This window comes from Emydura macquarii, unplaced genomic scaffold, assembly GCF_026122565.2.
Source record: "Emydura macquarii macquarii isolate MOO-44397 ecotype Brisbane River unplaced genomic scaffold, CSIRO-AGI_Emac_v2 contig_1551, whole genome shotgun sequence".
Lineage (NCBI taxonomy): Eukaryota > Metazoa > Chordata > Testudines > Chelidae > Emydura > Emydura macquarii.
In genome coordinates, this window is record NW_027131688.1 from 12966180 (window position 1) to 12987922 (window position 21743).

Below are 21743 nucleotides of genomic sequence, written 5' to 3' on the forward strand. Positions count from 1 at the left end.
TCGGCTCCATTTTATTGAAATTAGATTTGGTCCTTGAGTTTCTGGTAAACTGCTGTTGCCAACGCCAATAAAATAGGCCTGACAAACTCAAAGTTACCCTTTAAGAACGTACTTTGGTTATTTGACTCTATCCCATTTGCTGATAAAAACATATAAATAGAAAATGACAACAGCAAAACTGTACACAGGCATTCCTGCAGCTTAAATCTAGGGCAGCACTGAAAAAGCTAAACCATACTTTTGTTCAGCTTAACATTTGCTGTCACATTTAAAAAAAAATACAACTAGAAGCTGTAAATAATACTAATTCAAATCTAAACATTCATCATGATGATACATAATTCAAAGAGTTAAAATAGATTCCGCAAAGTATTGTGTGTGCACGACAGGAATGGAGCTGAAGAATTATGTGTGTTGATTTGGGGCCTTACTTTGGAGAAGTGTGTGTGTGGTTTTGGGACCAACCTTTCTACAGATATGCATAAATATGCATTTTGAAAACATGAGCATAGACGATCATTCCTTTTATTCAAGAAGCTTTGGAAAATTTCTAAGGCTTGAGCTGATTAAAAAATGGTAATAAACTGTCTGGGTAGTGTGGGGGCCCCCAAGTCTCATTGTTGGGAATATAGGAGCTAGGTGCTGACCTGTCAAAGTCCTAGCCCCATTACACCTCTCTATTCTCCCCTGAGAAATGCTCCCCCTCTAGACCCACCCCAGCCCTGAAAGTCCTCAGCCTGTGATCTAGTTGGGGACTTGGAGGAAACTGCACATGCTGCCCACACACCACTCCCCAGTAATCCCCTGGCCATGCCTTAGGCGAAAACTAACACCTCCTCCTTGGACACCTGCTGCTGTAAGTCTAGGTCGGCCTGGTTGCTCATGAGGATCATGGGAAACTCATCATGGTCTTTGATCTGCAGGATCTGGGTGTGGAACTTGTTGATCTCATGAAAGCCACTGTGGTCATTGCTAGCACAGATGAGCGGGAACCTTCGCCTGTGCACACGTTCTGCTACTGCAGGACCCCAAATTCTCCTGCCCTGCCATGCCCAGGAAATCTATCTGTGTCAGGGTTCCTTTGATATTGAAAATCTTCATGTAGGAGTCCTCAATTGTGGGGTCATGGTCAGAGACGAAGTACAACTGGATGAACTCAGGACCTACTCTCCTCACTAGTCTGCCACAAACTGGATTTCTCCCTTTTAAGCTCCCTCCAATTCTGACATCTCTCACGTGGTGCCTGGGGTAGGGCCACCTGAGCCCATATTAGCTTGTTAACCCCGTATTAGCTTGTATTGCCCAGTGTGGGGATTGTATACCTTATCAGAGAGAGTTGTTACTGGGAGTGGTGTGTGTATGTGGAGGTGTTACTGGGAGTGGTGTTCTTGTGTACGGGGGTTGTTATGGGCAGTGGTGTGTGTATGCGGAGGTGTCACTGGGCATGGTGCATGTATAATGTTGTGTGTATGTTACAGAGTACCTTCCCTGAGGGAGGAGGCAAGGTGCTTATTGAGCAGGGTGTACATATTTTGCTGTGTAGTAGTCTCTCGTCTTTTCCCCTCGGGGAAATGGGAAAGGGTTTCCCCATGCATGTTACACTCAGTCCCCAGCCATGTCCTCAAAGCAGGTCAGTGTCTTGGAGACATCAGTCTGAGCTGGTTAGATCCCGTCCTGTCTACACCACACAGCTGCACAGGTCACTAGGGCCCCCCCCTTGGTGGGGGAGGGGTACACTTTACCAAGGCCCAGAGGCCCTGGCTGCAACCCCCATTTCAGAATTTGTTCATGGCTCATGAGATTGTCTGTATGGGACGAGGGGTTGTGGTAGGCGTGTGGGAGGGGGCCCGTGACAAGTTTGTACTGGGCCCGAAAACAGTATGCTTGGGCCCTGCAGGTCACTGAACCCCTCAGGGGCAGCGTGTGTGTGTGTGTGTGTGTGTGTGTGTGTGCGCGCGCGTGTGTTTGGGGAGCAGGAGCTGCTGAGCGCACCTCCCCCATGCACTGGGCTATGGCTGGGCCCTGCACCTTATCTCCCCCCTCCCCGCATGCCAATGAGAGCATGTGGGGGTCTGGAGGGGCTCTGTGTCCTGGCTGGGAGCCCCACACACGACAGCACCGCTGTCTCTCAGCCTCCCCCGCCCAATGAGTGGGAGGAGGAGGAGGACGGTTGCCGCCCATCCCCCACGCGCAGCGTCTCTCTCACACACGACCACCACACCACACCAGCCTCCCCGCCAGAAGAACCTGGACCCAGCGCATGCGCACTAGAGGAGCGGGGAGGTGATGTAATGGCCCAGCAGCCTACTCTCCCCTCCCCCAGCGCCTCGCCGTTCTCGAATCGCTCCACTCTCAACCCAACATCCGGGCTCCTCCGCACGCTGCGCCGGAGACGGCTGCACAAGCCGTAGTCGCAGCTATCCGGGCCCAGGCTTTACCACAGAGACAGGGAGCGCGCGCTCGCTCGCTCGCTCGCGCCCGTTGGCGAGGGGAAGGCAGGGAGGGAGCGCGCGCCGCACACAGCGGGGTGGGCGGGGACTACAGGGGAGAGCAGCGGCGGCGGCGGCTCGGGAGCGCGCGCGTGTGCCGCTCGGGGGAGCGGAGCGGGGTCTGTGTAGGGCTGCGCGCGAGTCGGCGGGCGGCAGCGCGAGCGAGCGAGCGAGCGGGGTGGGGGCAGCAGGACGGAGGAGGAAGAGGCGAGGGGGGGGGATGAGCGCTTGGTTCCCCCTGGCCAGAGAGCCGCTCTCCGCAGCCGCCTGTGAATGAACTGAGGCGAGGCCGCCGGCCCGCCCGCCGCCGGCCCCCCTGCCCTGCCCTGCCCAGCCCAGCCCAGCACCGCCGCGGATCCCCGCCTGTCCCGGCCCCCTCGGAGCGCAGAGCGCGGCCCTGCCCCTCCGCTCCGCTCCCCGGAGAGCCGGTGCCGTTGGCCGCTGCCGCGGGGTAAGTGGTGCTGCGCAGAGCGGGGCTCGAGTGGGGAGGCGGGCCGGGCGGGCCGAGCGGGAGGCGGCGGGGTGGAGTACGCTAGGGCGCTGAGGCAAGGGCCGCGCCGCCGCCGCCTGGGCCCCGGGGCCTGTAAACAAGCGGGGGCGGCCCGCGCGGAGTTACGGAGAGGGGCGGGAGGGGAGTGTGACCTCCCCCGGCGGAGGCGCCATCCCCGGCAGTGGGGGGTGGTGGAGCGGCCTCTGTGAGCCAGTCTGGCCCGACTCCCCTGCCTGGGATGCTGCCCTCAAGGGGCTGAAGGTGACCAGGGGCTTGTTCCCAGCGCTGCAGCGCCACATTGCGGGGTGGGGAAGAGCAGGGTGACAGCCCCCCTTCCGCTCCCCCAAGGGGGAGAGCGGCACAGGCCTGCTGCAGGTAATAACCCAGCAGCTCTCCTAGCTAGCCGAGGTCCATTAATAATGCTCATAAACAACCCCCCCGCCGCCGCTGCCGCCAAAGCACTTGGGGCACGGCACGATTAAGAAACAAATCTATTTATAAAGCACCCCACCCCACCAAGGGTCGCTCCCAGATAGTGATTTAATTTTTAAAGCAGCCGCCTCCTCTGGGCTCGCCTTCCTAGACGAATCATTGAAACACATTTCAAATTTGAATTAGATATTAGGGTCTTTAAACAATTTTGAGAACCAAAACAAAGGTTACATAGATGAAGCATGGGCTGTCACCTTTCCCATGTTAAGAGTGGGTGGGAGGGATAGGCCCCTTTTAAAACTATTCCCCATTGATGTACTTGGTAATCTTGGCTGGTTTTTGTTTTTTAAAATGTCAGAGATGTGGGCTGAGAATTTATTTTTTTTCCTGCAACTAACATAAAATGTATTAGCCAGAGATGTTTTTAGGATGTGCTGCAAATTAATAGTTTTGAAAGAACTGGTTTGATTAGCATTTCTTTGACATACATTCTGGTGAACAATAAGAGCCCCTCAACTTTGCTGTCCTGCGTATGAGGGACTCGTTTTAGGGTTGATGTGGCCTTTGTCAAGTTAGAAAGCCTGTTGCTTGTTGAGAATCACTGTTGTGATAACATTACGGTTAGGGCTCAGTATTTCATACAAAGGAGTTATTCTTTGAAGCAGATGCCTATCTTGAAAGGAAAGACATTGAAGGCAGTAAGGCTTGAAGTTCCACACCCCATTTACCAGTGGTGAGGGGAAAAATTTCCTTGGCTTGTGTGGGACCTTAGTCACCAATGTTTTCAGAATTTAAACTTTCATTTAAAAATAAGATTTTAGATCTTACGACTGAGAGAAGAGAGGACCTTCCAAATGTGAACCAGTGCCGTATTTTTTAGGTCTTCAGACAAATTGTTCCAGTGCCTCTGCGGCTGCTGCTCCAGGCTTTGCCAAATGCTAGTAATGTGAAACTGATTGAGACCTTGCCTACACTAACACTTAACACGACAAAACTTTTGTTGCTAGGGATGTGGAAAAAACCCATAAATTTTGCTGACATAAGAACTAGTGTGGACAGCGCTATGTTGGTGGAAGACACTCCCACGACATAGCCACCGCCGTTTGTTGGGTGGTAAAATTATGTCAGTGGGAGGGCTCTCCTGTTGACAAAATGCGGCTGCACAAATGCTCTTACACTGGCACAGGAGTACCGATATAGCTGTGCCGCTATAAGATTCAAGTGCAGACTAGCCCTAACAAGTTTCACTGCTGTTAGAACCCTGGGAAGCAACTATCAAGAATTGTGTCAGTTTCACACAGCTCTTTGTCAGTTTCACACTATTCCTCCTGCCTGGGAAAACTAGGAACAGCAGCAGAGGCAAGAACTGGAGAGAGATTCAGAGGAAAGAGGAGTGAGAAAATGGGGTTTAAGTGGAGATGTATAAAAGCAGAGACCCTTCTTTCAGCTCCTGCTCCCTTTCAGCAGCTTGGGGGTGGTGGTGTAGGAGCTTCATATTTAGTATCCGCTTCTGCCTGTCAGCATCCATAAAGAAGAAAAGCATTTTGGTTTTGCCCCTGAATTTCACTTACTCTGTGGGGTCTTCTCTCACCTCCCCTCTTGTATCCAAGGCCTAGTCTGCACTCAGTTTTGTTGGCATAGTTAGCGGAATATGGGAAAAAATCATATCCCTAGCCAGCACAGTTGTGCTGGCAAAAGTCCTAGTGTGGATGCAGTTAGACTGGCCACACAAAAAGTCCTTTTGCTAGTATAGCTTATTTTGTTGTTTTGTTGGGGAACTCTTTTGCTGGTATAAGATACTTCTGGCATATTGCTATACTGGCAAACCCTTTCCAGTGTAGACAAGACCTAAGTCTTACTAATAGGTTAGTCCCGTGAAAAGATTGTCTGGTAAATTTTAGCTCTTGACTGTCATTATTCAGTGCTTTTTAAAAAAAGTGAATATATGGAAAACTTAAGTAGTTACTGAGCTTTCTATGAGGAGGTTTGTAAAGATGTTTCAGTGAAAAACTCAAGAGGGAGAATGGAGATATCAAGGGATTGGTTGAAGTTAACATGTCTAAACAGGCATTCGCTTGATAGTTTGCAAATGCCTTTACAGTAATATACTATATAAAGCATTTTTTTCTGTGAAATCAAGCCGGTTCTTTCTTAGCTAGAGTATAGTTTAAACAAAGTTAAACTGAGTAATGTTCTTGCCGAGATCAGCCTTTTAAAAACTGGCTCCAAAATACTTCTTAAAGATTTCAGTTGGGCGCAGTTTAATTTGTAAACTTATGCAATTTGTATGTTGTAGACTGCAGCTGTCAATAAAGGAGATCTTATTTCATTTTGCCATTTTAGTGGAATTCAGATTATTTGCATCTGCTTCCCAAAGTTGACTTAAATATAAACTTTTTATGTAACTATAATAACAATGATTAATCATTTTGCAGTATCTTAAATGTCAGAATTAGGCCTATTCTAATATGACATAAGATATTTGGGGTTTATCAGCTCAGCAAAAATTGTATAAGAATTGGGCAAAACAAAGGTGTGTGCAACTATTAAATAAGTAAGACATGGAGAAGTGGAGAGATGTCATAAAATAATTAGATAAAAGTTATGTGCCTTCTAACATCTTGGGAAGTATAGTTTTTTTGCAACTGAATATACAGTATTTGTAACAAATGTTCAGAAATGAGGGTAAGGGTCAGAAGTGCTATGTGTCCTAATTGAGGGTCTTTAACAATTTTGTATTATTGGACAGCTGTGGTGCTCAGTTGAAAGAGTCTCTGCCTCAAGTAGTATTCAGTCCAAAAAATAATTCCAAAATTTCTCATCCAGTAAACTGGCAATGTACATCCTTGTTTCAGCAGATATTTATAACTTACTTAACATTTATTTTATCAAGTCCCTTATCTATTGTTTTTTACAGTTCGCTGATGTATAGAAACCTGTTATTCTAACATGTTTTAGTGTTTTATCAGATCTTTACTAAAAAGGACTTTTTCTCTCTGTTTTTTGGTTAAGTCAATAATAGTTTTTAGCGGGCATTTAAATTAGTTGTTGAAATCTTCAGTGGAAAAGCACTTTATAAGTTCCTTCTAGTAGTATTAAAGGGAAACTCAGGTTTTGTAAAAATAAGCTTTTACCAAAACTAAACTTAGAGTCAAATTTGAACAAAGACAGTAGAAATATTTTCTTGAAAGATGAGAAAATAATAATTCTAATGAAAGAGTTTTTAATCAAATAAGTATTCCCATGTGTTTACAAGAAACATTGCAGGGTTTTTCTAATGAAAGAAGATCTGAAAATGAAATTTAATAAGATCTTAGTATAAACAAAGGCCATGTCTATACTGACGGCGGCAAATTCGCTGCCACCAGATCGATCTTTCTGAATTGATTGAGCGTTCAGTGTAGACCCACTCAGTCGATCAGGAAGTCGACGCTGGTAAACCACCCCTCAAGTAGTGTAGCGCTGCGTAGACGGGAATGCTGTTCCTGTCGGCACAGCGCAGTGTAGACAGTGCACAGAAGAGAAGCAGAGCAGTCGACATGAGTTACGCAAGCTACTCTGTGTAGTTTGTGTAACTCCCGTTGACTGCCGCCGAATCTCCAGGTAAGCGTAGACCAGGTCAAAAGGAACATTGACGAGTCTAGTTTCAGTGTTGGAGTTTAGAGAAATGCCAAAATTATTCAAATAGAGTGAAAAGTAAATTTGACTCTTAATTTTCAGTTTAACTTAAAGGTGTTAACAATATAGGTAAGGGGGGGGTCTTGAGTTCTAAAAATGATTTTTAAGCTAACTGTTAAAATAGTGTAGTTTTAGTTATAAAACCCAGGAAATTCAAATGTAAAGTGCTGTTACATTCTGATAAGCAAGTATTGCTTCTGTCCAGCAAAGCATATAAGCATGTGCTTAACTTTAATCATGTGAGAAATCCTGTTGACTTCTATTGAATTAGTCACATTCACAAAGTTAATTATGTATTTAAGTGCTTTACTACATTGAGACCTAGCCCTGGTCTACACTTACCTGGAGATTCAGCGGCAGTCGACAGGAGTTACGCAAACTACGCAGAGTAGCTTGCGTAACTCACGTCGACTGCTTTGCTTCCCTTCTGCGCACTGTCTACACTGCGCTGTGCCATCGACGCAGCGCTACACCACTTGAGGGGGTGGTTTACCAGCATCGATTTCCTGATCGATTGAGTGGGTCTACACTGACCGCTCAATCGATCCAGAAAGATCAATCTGGCAGCGGCAAACTTGCCGCCGTCAGTATAGACATGGACCTAGAAGATAACATATGCTTCCATGTTTGTGTCTCAGTGACTTCTGTGTTAGAAAGGAAAGATGGCTTTTTAAAAAATTGTTGATTCTGCAAATTCAATCTGGAATCTGAGGTCAAGTTGGCTCATGAATAATAATATTTAATAGAGATTAGTTAATATATCTGTATACTTATGAGACAGAAAAGAAACTATCTCATGTTCCGGTAGCTGAATTGGCTGTATATTGCTAACAGGAGTCAAAAGTAAGTGAGCTCTGAAATATGTGCAAGGAGAAGTTCATAACTACATTTTTGTACATTTTTAATTCTTGTAGAGCTTACTGTTCTGGGCACAAGCTGCAAATGTGGGCTCTTATGTCTGCCTTTTCACTGCTGGACCAGTGTATAGCTTGTAGAGTGCACAACACTGTTATTAGAATGGTGTTACTCTTGAGGCTATGGAGAAAGAGTTAGAATTTTTTTATTTCAGTATTTTAAATTTAGTTAATATAAAGTCTAAAGATGTGTAAAAGAACCAAAAGCCACAAACCAAATTTAAAGGTGATCTTCAAAAGTTTTTAAAAGGATTTTTGGGATAGTTTTTCTGATTTATAGAGAAGGCCTGAAATATTTTTTTTTTTTTTTTTTTTTTTTAAAGCTTGTATTTTTATTTCAGAAATATCAGGAACCGTGCATTCTTCCCTAGTTTTGCCAGCTGGATTGTGGGTGTCAGAGATTTTGGGATATATATTACTGTCACACATTAATTGAAGAGAACAGGGGTCTGGTATCTTTAACAAAAATATTACTTTTCCAAAAGATTAGTCATTGCACTTAAACAGTTTTCAGCTCTCAATTGCTGAACTTTCACTCCTAGTTCTTGTGTTGTCTTCAAGGTTAGACATGCCCTGAATTTCTAATGTAAAAACAAGTAGAAAGAATATAATGAAAGCCTTCTTTAGATGCCATAAAGAAGCCAAAAAGGGCATATACCCAATCATTTTCCTTCTGCAGGTTGCCTTTAAAAAGAGAATGTAACTTGACCAAAAAAAAAAAAAAACCAACTAAATTTCAAGATTATTACATCTCAGAAGTTTGCCAGTGAAGCTTTCCCAAGATCCTGTGGCTCATTGATGACTTCTTCAGAGCCATAACAGTATGTCCTAGCAAAACAGTACGCTCTTTGTCCACATATTTGGAGTAATAAGTTAAAAAGTAAGGTTATGAATGGAAAATCCTTAGGCTTTGTTATGAAAGTAACTGCAGCTCACCTGTGGGAGTGTATGTAAGCTTGAGTCTTAAAAAATAAGCCCCAAATAGCAATATTTAAGTTAAGTACTTTACCAGTTTTTTTCAAGTATTGTGGGTAGTGGGCCTCTCCGTGAGTCCACTTTTCCCTGTTTTTATCTCACTACCGCTTTCCTGAAGGTTCCACTTCAGATGTTAATACTTGGGACTGGTCAGAAACCAAAGGGGAGTCCTGTCAACATTGTCACTCAACGGAAAATGCCATTGTTCAGCTAGGCAGTGTTCTTTATTGCACTACCACTGGGCCAAATGAACTAGTCCCTGTTGTGGGATAATTACTGTAAACATTTATATATAAAAATAATCAAAGCAGTTAATGGATCAGAAAACTATCTGAAAGCAGAAAATGTTGTGCTCATACAGAAATATGGGTCAAACTGTGGAGGGGGAGGAAACAGTGGTTGCACTATCCTCTAGTTCTGACTATAATCCCAAAGTAACGGTTAATTCTGTTAATATCAGTAAAAGAGTTAAATTTGACAACTGAATTTTCTTCAGCTGGCTTCGGCATCAATACACTACTGAAAGTAGTAGAGCACAGTTCACACCTAATTTAGAGGTAGTGTTTCGGTCTATCTCTGCAGACTCTGGAAGACAGTATTCCATATGTCAGATTCAGGTAATCTTCGCAACCTTAAAGGCTATACACAGTTATTAGTGTAATGAAAGCTTAAATTCTTCAGAAACTGATAGGGCCACAAAAAGTTTAGTTACTGACCAGTAATTTTGGGTGGATTGAGCATTGTCTGTACACAATCATATACGTGGCATATTCTCTGTCCTCTGTGCCCCCTACTTCCGGCACAGTCTTTATTCATCTCATAGGTTATCTCTTTCAGGTGCTATTGCTCCTCTTGCCCCAAGTAGGTGGTGTATCTTAATGGGGCCCTGTATCCCATAGCAGTTCTGATCTATGTGAAGGTGTTCATCTGATATGTAAATGAGAAGTTCATTCATAATATACACAACTTGATTGAGCAGGAAGTTCAGATCCTTGTACGAAGAAATCAGTCCCTCTAGTCATTGTCCATACATTTAATTTTGAAAAAGTAGAAAAAAGGTAGACTGCATTACATCACTTAATAATATTAGGCATGTATATTTAATCAACTGAGAACCACTATGATTATACTTTTAAAACATCTGTAAGAAGAAATAGATTTATAATTTACAGATGAGATTTCAGAGGGCACAGCGTATTGTACTTCAAATAAAATATTTTGTGCTCTATTTTATTTCAGAATTCCTTCTTGTTCTGAAACCTTTTGGTTCAAAAGACTACTTATGCTGCATTTAAAATTCCCCAGAAGTTGGGGGTGGGGAGATTAGCTTATAATTGAAAATTTACAAACTGTTTGTCAATTAATTGTCATTGCTGCAGTATTTACTTACACATGTGTAACACAATTATGTAACTGTTTAATGTGGTGTTATAGTATGATTTGATCACATTTCATTGCATATGCAAACTCTCCTTGTAAACAAACTTATACAAGCAACATATATAAACTTATATTAAAAAGATAAATGAAAGATTAAGGAAAGGGCAGTAGCTGCCAAGAAAAGTTATCAATGATAATAGGCACATATAGGCTGCATTCTTTTTTTTTTTTTTTTGGTTCAGGCTACTCACACTACATTTCCTGCCTACATCATCTACCCCCCACATACAGTTTTTGTGCTACTGAACTTGCATTCTTTTCTCTCAATATTCTGCTGTTCTTGCCTCATAAAGGGACAGGTCAGTCATAAGTTTAGTGAGAAATAAATAATGACTTAGTTGATTTTTTGTAAGAAAGGTGTGGGTCTTCTGAAAGAGTTAAGTTGGGGAAAGATTAATTGCTATTCTCACAGGTGAGGAAGGGTTTTTCACATGTAAACCTTTATGTGGTTGTAAATAAATAGACTAATGGGGTGCAGAGGCTGGCACCACTCACAGAATGGATAGTGGTGCAGTCTGATAGACCCATCATTAGAACTTTGCACAGATAAAAACAGTACATTCAGCAGATTACCGTTCTTATAGATTGTATGTCTTGGGTCATATTACATTATATGGCTAATGTTCTGAGACTAGTTTTTTGCTGAGAACTTTCTTTATCAATGTTTGAGGCACTTTGATACTAGGCAGGTGAATACCATAGGAAAAAACTATAAATAGGTTCTGTTGGCACAGAGTGTTTGGGCCCATACCAAGAAAATAGCAACCCTAACTTTCCTTTAAAGAGAGAGGACAAGGGAAAATTGAAGGAAAGCATCATTTAAACTGTGCAACAAACCACTTATTTCACAACGTGTCCTCCACAGTACAGAAAACTTCTGTGTTGCAAGATAGCAGAACCCATTAAGCCATTAAGGTTACTGTTTGTTCTAATCTGTGCTAAAACCAAACCATATATTAGCCATGTTAAAGACTACCATCTTGTAACTGGGACCAACAGCATGGCAAATTTCTGAACCCCTACCAATAAATGAGCAACTGCAAGTATTATTTCACCTTGTTTAAGGTAAAGTTCTATGAGGAAGGCTGGGTTATAGCTCTTAGCATTCTTAACTACCAGCCATACCTAACTCAGAGGCTATCAGTGGGCCTGAGTCCCCAAATTTGGAGACCCAGAATTGATAAGCCCATACTGACCCCCTTTTCTCTCCACAAAGAGTCATACTCCAAATGCCAGTGTAACTTAAGACTATTTAACTGAAATATTGAGGAGCACAGATCATCAGCAGCTAGATCTCTAAAAAGGTCTATAGGAAAATTATTTTGTATATCAGCCAGGAAATTAAACTACAGCTTTGAAAAGAGTCTATTAAAATAGCATGTGGGACTCCGTGTTTTTCTCAGTTAATTCTGTATCAGATTTGATAAGTTCATAAATAAATTAAAACAAATTCTAACTACCAGTGCCTCAAATCTAGCCAAGGATTTGAAAATCAATCTCTGTACTTCCTGGTTTGTACGCCAGTAATAAAGCTATTTAGTATTAGAACTTGGTTAACAACTCTAATGCCCAAAAAGAATCCAGCTCACTCTCCGATAGAGTAAAAAGTAGACAAAACTTGTAGTAGTCAGCAAAGTAAGCAGATAGACTGAATGCACAGAGAATAGATCTGCAGAATGTGAAATCTTTTTTTGTCACTTTTACCGTTGCTTCACTTAGGGAGGAGAGGGAGAATGGATCCTTCCTTCCTCTGAATGAGGTTTGGGTGAAAAACAGCTTTAAAAGAAAAAAATAAATAAAGCAACAATGTCTACTGTTTTAAAATGGAAATAGAGGAATCATGGTGGAGTGGTCTTTAAGAAGGTGCCTGAAGACCTGGAATCTGCCATTTCTAGCAAGGACATCCAAGACATTGTTTCCTTCAATCTTTTGACTTAATATTTACGGTTGAAATTCAAGAAGCTAGCACTGCAGGGGTGGAAAAATATAAACAGAAGAAGAATGATTTGAGTTAGGATGCAGGATCTGTGTTCGATTCTTGAGCTTTGTCACAGGCTTCCTGCGTGCCTTTGGGCAAATCACTTCAGCCAGGCTTATGGTAGGAGCACTTTGTCAGCATAGCTATAACAGTATACTATTCCAGCAAAGAGCTCATAGTGTGGATGCAATTTATTGTGGCAAAATTGCTTTTGCTGGTATAGCTTATTCTACACCATCACCCCCATCTTTTCTGGTGCAAAATAAGTTATGCAGGCAAAAGTGCAGTTTTGCTGGTATAACTGGGTCTACAGTAATGACTTTATCAGTCAGGGATCAGACCTCATCATACTCTGACAAGCATAGCTTTGCTGCAAAAATTTGTATAGCAGACTTGGTCCTAATCTGGCTATAACTCATTTTCCATCTGTACAAGGGGGAGAATACTTCCTTTATCCCAAATGCTATCTGTCTTGTCTACTTTAGATCATAAGTTCTTTATGGCATGCATTGTCTTTTACTATAATGCCTAGTATAATTACAGGGTCCTGATTTTGGTTGTAGCTGTGTAGATGTTACTATTAATAAAGTAGATTCCTGATGCCTGCATCTTTTTTCAACCTTTAATATTTTTGAAAGAGTAAGAAAACCTTGATAAATGACGGAAACTAACCAACAAAGTGATGCAGAACTATAAAGTATGACAAGTCAGTATGGTAATGTTGCACACTTGTTAAAATTTCAAACAGGCACTTTCATGCTTTCTCCTGTGGTGCCCCTCACACTTGGGAGGATCTCCCTGTAACCATCCACAAAGCAACCTCATTATCATCGTTCAAAACCCTCCTTAAAACGTCTTTCCTGTGATGCCTACAAAAAAATTGAAAAGTTAGGCTGCTGTGTGCCAAGACCACTGACTATCATGCTGACCAATATTTTCTCTTGTGTTCTTATATTCCCCCATCTGTCTGTCTAGCCATCTCTTGTCATTTTGTTCTGTTTGTATGGTACCTAGCAAAACGGGGTCCTGGTTTATGACTAGGGCTCCTAGGTATTACAATGATACAAATAGTAACTAATAATATACACTCATAAAGTCAACAGAGCAGTTGCTTATTTGACCAAGGTTATAGTGATCCCAGAAGGAGACAGTTTCTTTCTGCTATTGAACAGCTAGTAAAATGAAAGGAACTTCACAAATAAATGTTCAGGTTACACCATCCTGTCTTCTAATTGCTGCAATAACCACTTGCTTTGCTAGAGTAACCGTACTCTGACACAGGTCAAATCAGCTATATTTTTTTCATTGAGACTTAGTATGTATGCTTGCTGAAGTTCATGTCAAGGGTGGTGGTTTCCAGTACATTAATGTAGAAGCAGCCGTTTGTTTTCTATATGGAAAGTAGATACCACTTGCAACAAATTCAACTAAATTAATAGAAACAAGGTTTTTTAGGAGGAAGAAATTGAAATTTTCTTCTGTAATTTTTACTAATAAATATCTATCATTCTTTAAATGCCAGAAGAGATTCCTAAGATTTCAGAGGATCAGACAGTTCTTTTATGGATCCTACCACCAAATCAAGTTGAAATGAGCTACTTGCACAGAAAAACAATTAAGGTAAAACACAGTTCATCTTCTAATACCAGTAGGAACCCAGCATGACTATTAAATCTCCCTCAAAGGTCACCTCTGGGGCAGAAAGGGAGTCCTTTGACGGGACAAAATATCCTATGGTCCAGCTGCCTACTCTGGGAGTTCCTACTCCGGTAGATTTGACTGCGATTGTCGAATCATCACGTTATGCTAGGTAAATAGCCACGTGCTTTTGTTAATGACTGTGTGAAACAAAATAACTTGCCAAGTTGGGGGGTAGGGCAAGAGAAGAAAATGTTTATTTTCATATAATTTAGATGGATGAAGAAGCAATTCATGCCTTTTTATACCCTTTTCCTTCAGTGTAGTTGTCATAAGCTTGCCTCTTCAGGTAGTCGACTCTCTGTTCTTTCTTTTTTCCTGTTTCTATTGGCTTTTTGTTTTGCCCTATCCTGTTATCCTTTATTCACTGTCCTGGTCTTGGTAGTGCTTTTTCCATGCTAACTCTGCTTCCTATGACCTTAGTTCCCTGACTTCTTTGATGCTGCCATTGCACTTTCTTCACTCAGCTTTCCTGTCCTCCTTACCACCTCTTCCCATTGCTCCTGCCACAGATTCTTCTGGTTTCAGGATTTCATCTCTTTCCCTGTTTGGGGGCATTATCACAAACATTTTTGCTGTTTTGAATATCAGTAGAAAGGAAAAGATTATCTCCACATGGTCACCTGTTTTACACACTGACTGGTCATCACAGCCAAGCTGATGCTAAAAACGAAAACCAGTTCCTTGTTTGTTTCCTGATAAATGCCACAGAAAAGAAGAAATGAATGATTTGCTTGTCCCTCACATTACTTTGTGGGATATATGCTCTGGCTTATATAAGCGATTTGCAGCACATACTAGCATTCAGGGTAGAGATGATAGGGCTAATCATATATGCACACTCCAACACTGGGCATAATCCTACTTGGTGAAATTTTCAAGGAAACTGTGGCATGAGGACAGGTTTAGTTCAAGCATTGAGTCAGATGTGTCAGTTAGCACCTAGAACTTAAGTGCAGATCAGATAAGCAGCTTGTCTCTAAGAGAGGAACAATGTTTAAAAAGACTAATTAAAAACAATTTCCTGTTTCGACAACCAGATATGAGATTCAGGTTTTCTTTGGACAAGACTTAAAAAACTCCTAGCCTGTGACTGAATTTCTTCAGACAAATGGGCCTCCTATAACAGGAATACATGGATATAAATCAGTAAGGGATACTGAGTAGAATTTATAAGAACCCCTGATCGCTTCATACGTTCCCCTATGTCAACAGATAAAACAAAGAGCAATACAATCTATTTCTTGTCTCATAGATCAGGATGCAGTAGACGATTGCTGTTTGCTTGACTGGCAAGATTTAGGGGAACAAATGATGGGGCAAAGAAATTTTATGAATTCTTCTGAGGTGTCCATGGCTGTCCATGGTCCAAATTAGTAACAACCCTGTTTTTTTGTGCTAGTTTGTTTTGTGCAGTGCTATTGCATCCTGCCTTAGGAGGTCTCACACGTTGATACCTTGGCTTGTTAATTATTGTTTTGGCTTTTCTGGACCATTTGCAATATTCTCTACAGTTCCGTGTGCTGCCTGCCTGCACATTGCAACTTGAATTTTGTACATATTTTTTCAGTTGTGGAATATTGTCCTTTCAGTTGACTTCTGTGAAGGAAGGAAGGAAACACAGCACTTCAGAGTCATGGCTCATGGATGAATACAATAGCCTCATCTTTGCCTTGGAATCATAGACGATTAGGTTTGGAAGGGACCTCAGGAGGTCATCTAGTCCAACCCCCTGCTCAAAGCAGGACAAACACATGAGGTATTACAGCTTGAGCTAAACCTCCATGTCAGGTCTTTCTCAAAATGTTACCAGAATTTTATACTTTGATTAAAACACCTCATATCCTTCCTGAAATCATAAACATGAGACAGGCTCCACTTCTGCAGAAAGTTCCTTCATGAAGTAGGAACTAAATGGAAGTTAAAGGCTGAAGTGGTGACAAGGGAAGCTCCATCCTAGTTAGAATTAGAACTTAGTTCTATAGACACTTGCAAAATACACATTTTCCAGCTTTGTTATCTATTTATGGCAATGTATTATCAATTTATCTTTTTTATCAATAAATACAGCATTTATATAGCAAGAGCATTGCCAAGAAGTGTTTTGGTACTAGATACCCTTCCAAAGAAAAGTTGTGCATGCTTCACATTTCACGCTGCCATTGGTCTCAGGGCAGTGGTACCTTCTTTCTGTTCAAAATCTGCCCAAATAAATTAGACATTAGAAGAATCATAAAATCTACATAACCAGAGTGCACTACTTCTTTCCTAACTGTAGGAAAAATAACAGGGATCTGTCAGTCTTAGGAATTTTGGATACTATGGTAGGATGTGTAGACCAGTGGTTCCCAACCTTTTTGGCTCGAGGGCCACAAATATCATTTTTATAATCCTGAAGGGCCACCAATCTATCAACTCTTAAAAAATTTATTGACGTATACACCATTAGGGACTACAAATCTCTACATCTTCAAAGTAAACATTTTGATGCTACTGTGTTCATTTTTACATTCACTATTTTACACCTACAAATTACTCACAGTATGTCACACACTCTCAGACAAAGCACTAGTGTAGATGAGTGACTGTCACTACACACTGAAGGACATGGTCTGGCAGCTAAGTCAAAGTGGGAGGTCTGCTAAGTGCAGGCCAAAATGTAAGGCACTGATATTTAGAGTCCTGCCCCTCCCCAAGCATGGTAGGTCCTGGCTGCTCCACCAGCAGTGTCCCCCACCTCACTGCAGGCAGATGGCAGGAGTTCAACGAGGAGACTGCCTCTTTGCTGATCTCCCTCCTCCTGGCTGCAGCAAGGACCCCAGGGACTTTGCTGTGCTCCCTGCAACAGCCCAGGGGAGGGGAGTGCTGATCTTTTATCCCCTTGGCTGTAGCAAGGATCCTGCACTGGTCTTGTAGCCCTGTGGCAACAAGCTCTGCCTGAGTCCTTAGGCGGCGGCTCCCTTCTGCAGTCAGCAGGAGGGGAGTGGCAGGCCAGGCCACTTTGAAAGACCCCGTGGGCCACTTTTGGCCCCTGGACCAGCGGTTGGAAACCACTGGTGTAGACCATCTTGAGGTAGGCAGGGATAATACAATGACTGGAGAGAGGATTGCAGTTTCCTGCTGTCAGTGCTGGGTAGCAGGGCTCGGTCAAGGGTGGAGAAATAATCCTGCAAGCAACTACTTTATATAAGAGCATTGTGATGTGGAGAGTCAGGGGCTGTGTGCCCATGAGTCAGAGAGGAGTCACATCTAGAAAGGTGACTGAAGAAAAAGGAGGGCCTTCTTTCTCTGGAACTTGGCTGAATTGAGCCATGTTTTGAACCTACTTTAAAGTAAGCCATACTCTGCTTTTACTTAGAACTTTGGCAAAGGGGAAGTCTTGTGGTTTTTTTCTTTTTAAAGATGAGGGTGGATAAAAATAGAAATGTTTTTTATCATAAACCTTCATCCCCTGGATTTTTAAAAATTTATATTGAATACAGATTTATTTTTAAAAAATAGACGTAAAATTAAATTTAAAAATGACAACCTATGTTAAGGCCTAAACCACTTATATTTGTCATTTAAATTAAATACAAAAATTAAGCAATAAATGTTTGCCGTAAGTGCTAAACCATATTTAGACAGCAGTAGCCACTTCCACAGGTGCAGATAGAATATTTTTTTCCAGTGTATTCAACTTATTTCAATGATTAGTCTATTCAGAGTTGAGAAACCAATTTTCGTTTTCAACTCCCGAAAAGTTTATTTTCCCCTTCTAATCTATGAGTAAAAACTAGGTGTGAGAGTGTTAGATCTACTAGTTCTGAAATCTTGAATGACATAGTGACCAGAAACCATCAGTTCAATTCACTGACTGCAGATCATGCTTCCTTTGTTTAATAAATCAGTTAGTTTTTAAATGCAAAACATATTTTGATAAACTTTTATGTGTGCATCATTTTAAGTTAGTATTTCATTTTTTGTATTAAATAAAACTTTGAAGTTTTAATTGAATTTGAATTTCCATTCAAATAGTTTGACAGAGGATAATCACAAGTAAAGATTAATCATTATGTTGTAAATAAGAAATGCATCAGCCACCATTTTTGTAACATAATAAAAATGTAAACATTGAGAATCTGAATAAATATAAATTAAGCTATATAATTCCTTAAATAAATGTGTATAGATATAATGTATCCTTCTGTTTAGCAAAAAGGAGCACCAAATTTAGTATAAAGGCTATATTGAGTTGCAAATCAACATATTTTAATGGTTGCCCACTAATGAGAATCAACCTTTCTTTAGAAAAATAACTAAAAAGTACAAAAGCAAAACATGATTGAAATCAATTATTTAAATGGTTTTGATTTAAATCAATGTACCCTGTCTGGGCGGGGAGGCCTGCTGGTGGAGACTGTTGGCCCTTAGGATTGTAAAAATGATAACTATGTCCCTTGAGCCAGAAGGGTTGGGAGCCACTGAGCTTAGAGACTGATATTTGAATGATTAGTGGGATGTGCTGGGAAATACAATGTGGGTGGTAGAAACAGCAAAGTATGGTCAATATCTGGTGAGAAAATTACAGCTTTCTTTCTACCTCACTCCACTCCCCCGCAAAAAAGGCCTTTTGATCTTTTTTATGGTTGGAAGTGGAGAGAATCTCTGCTTCTTTAACCCTCCTCCAGATCTTTTTTTGAATTGTTGTTGTCTTCTTCTCTGCTAGCCCTCTGTAAATAGCTGGTCTGCCTCTGTTCATAAGACTTCCCAGATCAGTCAAATGAAGCTAATGTGACTTCTTGATTTAGTTTTTCCCCCATAGGGTTCTGAGTAGCAGTAGTCATACTGGCCCAGAGTCCTGTATATTTCAGACTATGCACTATGTGGGGAAACTAGGAGTGACAGCAGAGGCACTGTAGCTTTGTTTGCAGACTCAGAAAGAGAGCGAGTGCTTTGCCTGAATTTAAAGCTGTTTTGCAAACATAAGGCATAGAAATTTATTTTATTTTTAAATTAAAGCTGAAATTCTGCAGAAATTGAAGGCTTAGCACCTTGGTCCCATGTGAAAGGTTTCTAACTGCAAATCTGTTATTTTTAAAGCTCAGTTTAGAGCAGAAGTGAAGAACTTCCCTGTTTACTAAAATTTTATGTAGAGTGGCATTGTCATTAATCAAACTTCCACAAAAATGTGATACATCATATGTGCCTTCATCTAATACACCCTTCCGATTGAGGCTGCTTTATGTTGTAAGGCTCTGGATAACTAAATTTCCTAAGATGAGTTCCACAATCACATTGTGATGGTTATCATCCAGTCTGAGTACATTCAGTGCTACTTTAGATTTTGAAAATGTATTAACTAACACATGCAAACGTCTCACCTTTAAATTTTGGTTTAGACAAGGTAGCAAGAGTTTTGACAATACTAACTAGACTGGAGTGGAGGGTAGATACACTACTTCAAAAATTAACTGAACAGTTTTCTGTTGAGGATTGCTACAATTGTATATGGTCAGCCTGTCTTAATAAAAGGTCTTATGTAGTCAACGATATTGTCCTTTCAAAAAGTATACAAATAAAGTTAATGAAAGAGGAAATACCAAGTTAAAAAGCACATGTCTGAAAGTTGTGTGCCTGTTTCTGTTGAAAGTTAACTCCTAAGACTTTTGTTTAAAGATTAGAAGGAAAAAATCTGGTTTGTGTAGTTTGCATTTGTCAAGCACTTAGTATAATCAGTTTTACTCTGTTCTCTGTGTATTTGCTTTCCCTTTTTGTGCAAGTGGTTTGCACAGTAGCAAAGGTTGAGAAATACTTTACAAAACATGTAATGTGAATATAAAATAAGAATTTGGCAGGGCAATTTCAAGTCTTGAATTAAATCTTGAAATGATTGAATTGATTAAATTCCTTAATTTTTTAAATCCTTTTTTACTATTGAAGTTCATTCCAAAACATTCAAGGAATGTTATAGTGGAATAAATGGGCTGTAGTCTGCTAGAAAATAATTCCATTTTTGAATTATTGTAACGCTGTATAAATCACTGGTGTTTAGGTCAGTATATGATTTCAGTGGGATGTTATAGCTGGAGAGAGAAATGCATTAAATCAAGACAGGATGGATTGATTTAAATCAAGGCGATTTAAAACACCAAGAGAAAATCATTGATTTAAATCAAGTTTCTCACTGATACTTCTTCACATATTTCTTAAACAATGGTACAAATCTCATCACTAAAACATGTTAATTTACAACGCAGTACAGCATTTTACAACATCTAGGAGGGTATACTTTGTGTAATTTTTTAGAAAACTTGATTTTTATTAATTTAGGAAATAGTACATAGTGCTCCTTACCTGTGTCAAGCTGCAGCAGCAATTCATTAGGAATGGTAAGAATTAAATCACGCACACAAACACAGTAGCACTTATATTTTATTAAACTAAATCTTAAATGTTACATAAATGTTTCACATTTGCAATTGCAGCAGTCTCCTGAGTTACTGGCTGATGGCTGTCCTTAAATTTTTTTTTTGGTTAATTTTCAAATTTTATTAACTCTAACAGGCAAGTCATCACAATGCTAAACGTACGCTGTCCTTAAAACTTCTACAACTAGCTCTCATCTTCCCCAGTCCCACTGTCATTTTTATTCATGGACTGAAACAAATACGAGTTTTCTTCCTTTTCAACTCCCAGTCGATTTCTTAGCTTTGAGTGAATAATACCAAACGATGAAAATATTCTCTCTGTGCCTGCAGAGGAAGCTACTGCTGTGAAAAGTTGGCTTAGCAACTGAAGGAACTCTGTTTCAAGGTGCCTGGCTAATGATTTCCACCAATTCAGGGGAATGACTTTGTTCAAAACATCATCAGTAAACATACTGTTTAAATGGTTCCGCTCCAGCCCTGAAATTTATTATGATTGGCATAACTGAGGTTTGATTTTGAGATGCCCATGCCATGGCAGCATCATCTTCTTCAGAAGTTAGGCATCTACCTTTTTATATCTGGGGTCGAGAATGTTCGCAAGAAAATAAGATGGAGTTAGTGCTTGATCCATTTGCTTCTTTATTGCCTGCAGTTTAACTTTCTGATGAGGTATTTCTTTCTTCAATGTCTCTTGAAGTGCCTTCCAAATTTTGACAACATCAGCAATGCAGCAACAATTTCTCTGAAGTTTGTTTAAGGCTGTGGATATAGGCTTCAGTATACTGAGCATATCCTCCATATTCCTCTTTAATCCATTGTTAGATACTTTGGATGAGATACTTCCATCTATTTTTATCACGATTTTCTTCACAAAGTTTTATGAGAATAGGCCAGTTCTTAATAAATTGTTCAAAACAATCAACCACAGAATTCCATCGAACATCTTGAGGAAGAATTAGTTTGGATCCTCCTGCTATCTTCAGTGAAGCTGAAGCAAAATAGTTGTTATGGAAGTATTTTGCAACTTCAACAACATTTTCTTTTATTCCTGGAGAAGACGTACTTTGGCTAAAAGATGCATTAAATGGGCACTGTAGCCATATGTTGTTGAGCATCCTTTCGTTTCTTTTTCTAAGTATCTTCTCATCTTTGCGACGTTTGAAGAATTGTCTATAACAAAACTGTACATGTGACAGTTGAATTTTTATTCACAGTTTATTACAGCTTTCACTGCCACTT

The 21743-nt window shown here is 40.8% G+C and overlaps 1 protein-coding gene across 4 annotated transcripts in view; it reads left to right on the top strand.

Moving 5' to 3' along the window:
- Window positions 1-21743, top strand: part of PPM1A (protein phosphatase, Mg2+/Mn2+ dependent 1A) — a 74624-nt gene that overhangs the window by 26050 nt on the left and 26831 nt on the right. The window contains exons 1-2 of one of the 4 annotated variants that reach the window (XM_067554897.1): window positions 2581-2940; window positions 13919-14016. The exons of 1 other annotated variant lie outside the window; for it this stretch is intronic. Coding sequence is in view for 1 of the 3 variants with exons in the window: in XM_067554895.1 (XP_067410996.1) it covers window positions 14200-14206 (7 nt within the window). In the remaining 2 variants the exon portion in view is untranslated. Of the gene's footprint in view, window positions 1-2580; window positions 2941-13918; window positions 14017-14194; window positions 14207-21743 lie in introns of those variants that run through there. 2 more of the 4 variants (XM_067554896.1, XM_067554895.1) reach the window with 2 other exon arrangements.